At 45.2% G+C, this 7,654-nt stretch overlaps 1 protein-coding gene across 1 annotated transcript; it reads right to left on the bottom strand.

Annotated features, from left to right (window-relative positions):
• Positions 1 to 214: 214 nt before the first annotated feature.
• On the bottom strand, positions 215 to 7,174 carry LOC310799548 (high-affinity choline transporter 1-like; the record flags this gene model as incomplete). Its single annotated transcript, XM_083662145.1, has 8 exons — positions 215 to 880; positions 2,820 to 3,037; positions 3,870 to 4,023; positions 4,635 to 4,778; positions 5,615 to 5,763; positions 5,960 to 6,115; positions 6,218 to 6,331; positions 6,991 to 7,174. The coding sequence occupies 8 exons, from the start codon at positions 7,172 to 7,174 to the stop codon at positions 215 to 217; spliced, it is 1,785 nt and encodes a 594-aa protein (XP_083518271.1).
• Positions 7,175 to 7,654: the final 480 nt, after the last annotated feature.

Here is a 7,654-nt window from a genome sequence, read left to right as displayed (position 1 = left end):
ATGTGTGTATATGTACATTTATGACATTATAATTTATATCCTGGTATGTGGTTCTTATCCCATCACCAGAAGCGGGATGTGGTACTATGTCGTCCCAAGGGAGGATGTTTGCCTGTTAGCTAATCTTAACTCGTTCTTCGGGTCGGAGTGTACCTCATAGAGCGACTAGTTCTCTGGTTCGTCACCAGCTCAGTTCGTTCGCATCTCGAGTTTGTCATTCGTCGTCGTCGTGGTGGGAGGAGTCGGGGCTGTACTCCTCCTCTTCCTCCACCGTGGCTGTAGGCAGCGTGTCGCGGCGTGTGAAGGCGGCCGCCAAGGTCACGCTCAGCCGCGGCTTGACGGGCGCCATCTCCGACAGGCCGATGTCGTTGCCGCGAGTCACCAGCGTCGTCTTGTCCATGATGTCCGCGCTGTGCACGGCGTCGAGAAAGTCGTACTTGTGCGACAGCTTGCCGCTCTCAAACAGGTACTTGGCCAGATACGAGAAGAAGACGTTGCCCAAGAAGGAGGCTACCATAGAGACCGTCTTGAAAGGGAACTTCTGGACCACGACGTCCACCATCTCTTTGGTCGAGTGGTGCATTCGCTTCTCGGTGGTCCAGCCCGGGTAGTAGATGAAGGGGGGCAGCCCCAGGTAGGGCTCCCCTCCGCCGATGCGCAGCACCATGCCGAAGGCGTAGGCCGCCACCGAGCCGTACGTGTTGGTGCCTTTGACGAAGAGCACGCTGATCAGCTGGGGGAAGATGATCACGTAGACCAGGTCCGAGCTCAGGTACCAGAGGCCGTAAACTGTCCCGGTGACCAGCGCCATCACCGTGGCAAGACCGCCAAACACAAAGATGGTGATACGCATCACCCACACGATCTCACGGTCCGATGCCTGCAGAGACACAGATGGGTGGAAACAGGATTATGACAGATACAGGATGGACAAACCAAACATAGGCTACGTGTATTACACCATCGTAAACTACCAGGCAAAAGTTTGGACACATCTGATTGAACATAGTGGGCTCTATCGTTGCAGCGGCGCAGTTTCTAGGCCGAGCGCCAGCCGCAGCGCAAAGCAGTGGGCGTGGAAAGGCGCACTTGATATCTTGGTATCGGCGCTAAACTCAGCCTCAACCATTATAACCACGCCTTTTAAGCGTAAAATTATGCATTGTCCGCTCATTGGAGAATTGCAGGGAAGAGACACACGCTTGCCTTTTAAGCTCCAATTCCTGGACAAATCCGGTAAAACCAGACAAAGCCAAGGGATCCGCCGCCCCCCCCTCCCTTCATCCGGTCTGTCTATCTCCATATATAGGCTATTATTCCATATTATTATGCTTCTCAAACCAATCTAACTGCAGTTTCAATACTGCAAGCATGTAAATACGCTACACTATAGCAAGATCAAAGTGAAAATAATGTTCTAAAGGCATCAGCTACAAAAATATAGCCTATCCCTATATGATGAGATTAATTTTATATTGGTGAAAGTTTGTTCAGAACGATATCGTTTTCTCTCCCCTGCTGCAGGTAGAATGATGCACATAAATATACCCTACATTATGTAAAGTCATTGCATAAATGTGTTTTTATTGTAAAACTAAATGTGAAGTTGGGCCAAGTTATTGGAGCGGACATCATAGTATAGCACATGCGCGTTCTGAAGCGCGTTCCGCTGACACTTATCTAAATGACGTTAAATCGACAAAGGATATATATAGGCCCAGGAGGACATATATGTTTCACTTAGGGTGGTGTTTTAATTTCGATGATTTATTTGGTCCAATATTGAAATGTTCTACAATTGCAGGCTGTGTTACCATTACACATTATTTTAGATCGACCTTTTATATCTATTTCGCCTCATTTGGTTGCTATTTAGTAGCGAAATTTAGTACCCAATTGCATGCTGGGGCATTCACAGGCAGTCAGAGAGAGACAGTCGTGCCTGTCAGACTGCCTGCAGCCTCAAAGCGGTACGGACGGAGTTGTTTTACCCAGGCTGGAAGCGTTGTCACACAGGCTTGTGACAGTAACTCAACGCGGAAGGATTTATTTCACAATAAACTGGTAAACACACACCAATGCCTGCTCCTGTCAGTAGGAGAGAGGGAGAGAGTGACACAGAGAAGGGTGACAGAGGACTGAATAGGCCTGCTTTTCAAAAGCGCAAAGCGCTAAAAGTAGGCCAGGTCGGAAGATGGCTGGAAGATAGGAGTACGCCGGTATTTAGCGCCGCCACGCCCACTTTGGCGCATTCAGGGACTCCGCCACGCCCATTCGGCCTAAAGCGCATTTGGCAGCCTAAAGCCTATTGCTATTTTCCCGAAACAGGCGCAAGGCACGTTTTTTTGCGTTTAAGGCCCGTTTTAGCGCCGAAGGCCTGTGGGAGAATAGGGACCACTATGTTTTTCATTAGACGTTTTGATCTAAAGGCTTATGCTGAAATTCTTCTTCTTCTTCTTCTTCTTCTTCTTCTTCTTCTTCTTCTTCTTCTTCTTCTTCTTCTTCTTCTTCTTCTTCTTCTTCTTCTTCTTCTTCTTCTTCTTCTTCTTCTTCTTTTCTGCGCGTCACGCTCAACTGTGCTTACGCGCGAAGCTAGAAATGAGCGCACTAAGTGGGCGATATTCTAAAATTGGAAAAATAAGTAAAAATAAAGAAAAATGCATGTGTCCAAACTTTTCACTGGTATATTCCTTATAACACCCCCTCTTTATACAGTCAATGCCCCCACGCCATCTACACATGAATGAGATGGTGAACAGAAATACTTCTGGTATTCTCAAACACAAACACACACACACACACAAACACAAAGCACTGACCGACTGGCGGAAAGCCATCTGGTAGATGTTCCTGGCAAACATGGAGCTCGCTGAGAGGATGGAGGAGTCTGCAGAGGACATGACGGCTGCGGACACGGCTCCCAGGCCGAAAAAAGAGACGAATGGCGGGCAAAGGTGCTGGAGCACTATGGGCAGGATCATGTCTGCTTGGTCCCTCGCTTTAGGAGAAACGGCACCGTAGCTCGTCTGGTTCCAGTCTGATTCATGGAGATTTAATACACGTGATTTAGACAGATTTAAAATGACAAATCCAATATAGCAAAATGATAAACACAGTGATCAATACAGCAAACAAAATATGAACGCACTAAGGATAACTAACAGAGGAACCTCGAAGCCCCTCAGGAATGAAGGTCATTCAGAATGAAGTGTTCAGAAATATACTGAAATTTCAAACAACAGCTTATTCAAAATATGAAATTCTTATGCACTAGAATTCCAAAACACTTATTAATATTTGAATATACAATATGACGGCACTGTCACTTTTCAATTTAGGAATTTCACTCAGTAACGGTGAGTTCTGCATATTGCTAAATTGGCAAACAGAGTTAGAGTGTATTCAGTGGTTCACCGACGACTTTGATACCTAAAGATCCTGGAGATCAAACCTCTAATTTGGTCCCTTGCTTCCATCTAATGTAATATTTACAGAAGCAGCATGCTTATTAAACTGATCCTCCTTCATTATGCATGAGGTGAACCAGCTGCTATTTACCAGGCTCTCTCAGATCTACAGGCCCACCCTGAGGTACCCCAAAACAAACACAAACACACACACACCACACACACACACACACACACACACACACACACACACACACACACACACACACACACACACACACACACACACACACACACACACACACACACACACACACACACACACACACACAGCCACCACCTCCACACACACACGATACACGTAAGTACCTTTGGTGTGTGTGTGTGTGTGTGTGTGTGTGTGTGTGTGTGTGTGTGTGTGTGTGTGTGTGTGTGTGTGTGTGAGCATGTGGGCGCTCGAACCTGTGGAGGCCCCTATGGCTCCTATGAGGACCGAGGGGACGGCCATGATGAGACAGCCGAAAGCAGCCAGGAAGGACAGGACCTGGGCGTAGGTGGCTGAGGAGGCAGACAGGACCCTCTGGAAATACACCTGCCAGGGGATTCCCCCCAGCATCTGTGGGACAGACAGAGACCAGTGAATGATGCTGCTGGGACAACTAAAGCCCAACATGGACGCAGTCTGGAATTCAGTTTTGCGGCAACAAGGAAAGGTCAGAAGGACGGGGAAAACAAGCTCCTTAACACCTCACGATATGGTTCGACTGAAATTGTGCAGAGTGGTGATGATGAGGAGCTGTCTAGGTGTTAATACATTCATACACCTCAGAGATGCTCATAAGTCCTTTTTTGCAAGTCCAAGTCAAGTCTCAAGTCTTTGAGCTAGAGTCCAAGTCAAATCTAAAGTCGTCTTCATTATAATAGACATTTGTTAATGCACCCAAAAAATACAAATAAATTAAGATTGTTCACGGGTCCCATATCTTGAGTGCAAGTTTGAAGTCTTTGAGGACGAGTCTCAAATAAAAGTCTCAATTCACTGTGCGTGCAACTTAAGTGCACGCTCTGCTTTTGTTCCATCAACTGAAACGGTGGTATTTTTTTCCAACAATATACCCAAATCATTTAGAAACTTTTTGACTTTGAGCAAAGCCTTGGTCTCAAACTGAATAGCCTCAGATGACGTGAGAGAGATGAATTCACAGTGGTTATCGTGTTCATATTTACCAGTAGACAGAAATTGTCCGCCCAGACCCAGGTGTCAGCCTTGCTGATGCTGCCTCTCCAGGGTGACTGGTACACCTCCTTCACTGCCGTGATGGTGATGTCCGACACCGCCGGGTTGGTCAGAGCGAACGGAACGCTGATCCACTGCAGCCAGAAACAAGTCGATACACACAGTTCAGTTGCCACTCGCTCAGCCTCAAATTAAGACCACGGTAGCATAGCTTTCTTTTCATCATTTCTAGTCCATTGTTACTTGCTGTGAGATTTGAACAGCGTTGGGGGTAACTCATTACAAAAGTAACATATTACATGTAATATATTACTTTTAGAAGTAACTAAGTAATATAACTTATTACTTATAGGATTTCAGTAATATTATACCAGTTACTTTGTCAAGTAACTCAAGTTACAAATTGAGTTAATTTTTTTTAATCAAAGCACATTAATATACAATCATTTCCTAATCAAACCATCTGTTTTTATGCATATAACCACTATAGATGACAATAACAAAGGAGAAGAATGACATTTAGAATTTTGCATTGTTTAAACTGACTTCAACGCGGTTAAAATGATTTTTCAGGATTGTTCCGGGGCGGCGATGTCATTCTGCTGCTGCTTTTGTTTTGGTGAAAGTAATGGAAAAGTAGTGTAATAAGTAATGAGTTACTCTACACAGACAGTAATATTGTAAAGTAACTTATTACTTTCAAATGAAAGTAACTAGTAATATGTAGTATATTACATTTTGCAAGTAACTTGCACAACACTGGATTTGAATGGCTATAGCTGAACCCATTCCTGAAGTGATTTGGTATATTTCACTTAAGAAGAAAGTAATCTAAAAGTAATCTGTAGCTTCAGTGTAATTTGTCTCAAATTGAAATAACAGCATTTTACTTCGGAAAAATACTCAAATGGCAGTTAGTGCACTCGGGTACTTTAGAGCGCTTTGCATTTCTGTTGACGGTTAAACCTACCAGGCCCACAAAGATACAGAAGAGCTGCACCACATCGGTGTAGGCCACAGAGTACAGTCCTCCAACCAGCGTGTAGAAGATGGCTATGAGAGCGGAGATGACCACCGACATCTTAATGTTGATGTCCACGATCACACTCAGAGTCGCACCTGAAGTCAGGAACGGACAGGCGGACCACCGTTATGGACAACGTATGCAACCTCCCCCCAACCAAACACACACACACACACACACACACACACACACACCTCGCTGCCCACAAGAACCTATTATTCCCTCTTCAATATCAATATGATATTATAATATATCTATATATAATAATATATAATATCAATATGAACTTACCCAGGGCGGATAAGATGGCAGCAGACCAGAAGATCTCGCCCATCAGGGCAGGTATGAAGAGCAGGCCGCCCATACGTTTCCCATACAGCTGCTGGAACGGGTCCAACATGGTGACGTAACCCCGTGAGCGCATGGGCTTGGCGAAGAAAAGACCACCTGGGACGAGAGCGCACATCGTAATAAGACGCCTCACGTTTGGTTTCACTTTCAACGGCTGAAATGTAATTGGCTGATGGACAAATATGCTGTGTCACTCACCCACAACAAGACTCAGTGCGTATCCAAAAGGAGCCTGTGCCCAAGCCAGGCCATAATCTGGCAGGTACACGTACTCAGCTGTGCCGTTGATGTATCCACCTCCAACCCAGGTCGCTGCAAGGATAAAAGGAGAGAAGTTTGTTGAAGGGTACGAATAATCAATTTGGCTACTGTAGCCTACTGTAGGTTTGAGTGAAAACCACTTCTAGAGAAAGTATAGGCCTACTGCAACGCAAACGATGAGTCCTTCAGTGTTAAAAAAAATAGAAAGAAAGTTGGCTTCTAAACTGATAAATCTACCAGTGGCTTTAACTTGTCCCCAATGCAAGCTGCCTTTTCTGCCTCGTTACAAAATGTTGGCACACGCTTCACACACACACACACACACACACACACACACACACACACACACACACACACACACACACACACACACACACACACACACACACACACACACACACACACACACACACACACACACACACACACAAATAGTCAATCAATCAATTGATGATCAATCAATCAATAATTCAATCAATTGAATCTGACCACAGTAACTGTCTTTTCACTTCAGGGGAACAAGACCAAATAAATCGAATGATTGATTCTGCCATCGGACTTCTTTGTCTTATTTTCCTGTGAACATAACTGAAGTGAGTGTTTAAGCCTGCATGTGAATGATCTTTATTCTGAAGCCTCCCTCTAAATTTCGGTCAGAATGAAAATCTAGTTGTTGAGTGAGAGAAACACAGACTTGTCTCTTGACCAACCTGTCATGGTAAATCCACCGACGAACAAGCCAATGTCTCTCCCGCCGACCATGATGGTTTCGCTGCGGTTGGTGCCCTCCGCCTCCCCAGAGTGCTTGTTCTTCCATGCCGCCCAGATGCCCACGAAGAGGATGATGAGGTAGAAGAACGCGATAGCCACAAGCCCCTCTACATGGATGGTCATTGTCGCACCGGTCTTCCGCTAGGAACGGGATGGCATGGAGACCTGCTTGGCGCACATAAAGGAGAGGCTCGTCCAGGTTCCCTCAGTGCGCACTAAAACCCAAGATCTGGCAAAGTGCAACGTAGATATATTAAGCAAAACTTGAAACCTATATCGACTAGATTTTTGCATAGGGTCAAGTGGACCAATTACGCGTGGCAACCTATTAAAAAATTGGTTCTGACATGAAAATGTTTTGGACATAGGCTGCACACAGAAAATAAATGTTCTTCAAAGAAGATGTTAGCGGTGGTTCTATATTAAAATAATGCTCAACCGTCTGATTTACACTTATGGAGACCTTGTGCTGAGAGTGAAGGTCACCAAACTGCAAGCACAGAGCTTTGAGGGAAGGTTGGTCCTAAAAGTTCCCCTGATGGCTTCCAAAAAGATTTTCTGGCGATTTTTTGGTCGGCGTTTGTTCTCTAATATCATGGCAAT

The sequence above is a fragment of the Poromitra crassiceps genome (assembly GCF_964638095.1).
Source record: "Poromitra crassiceps genome assembly, chromosome: 28".
Taxonomy (NCBI): Eukaryota; Metazoa; Chordata; class Actinopteri; order Beryciformes; family Melamphaidae; genus Poromitra; species Poromitra crassiceps.
The sequence above is the reverse complement of the archived record's forward strand: the minus strand, read 5'-3'. Positions and strand labels throughout refer to the sequence as shown.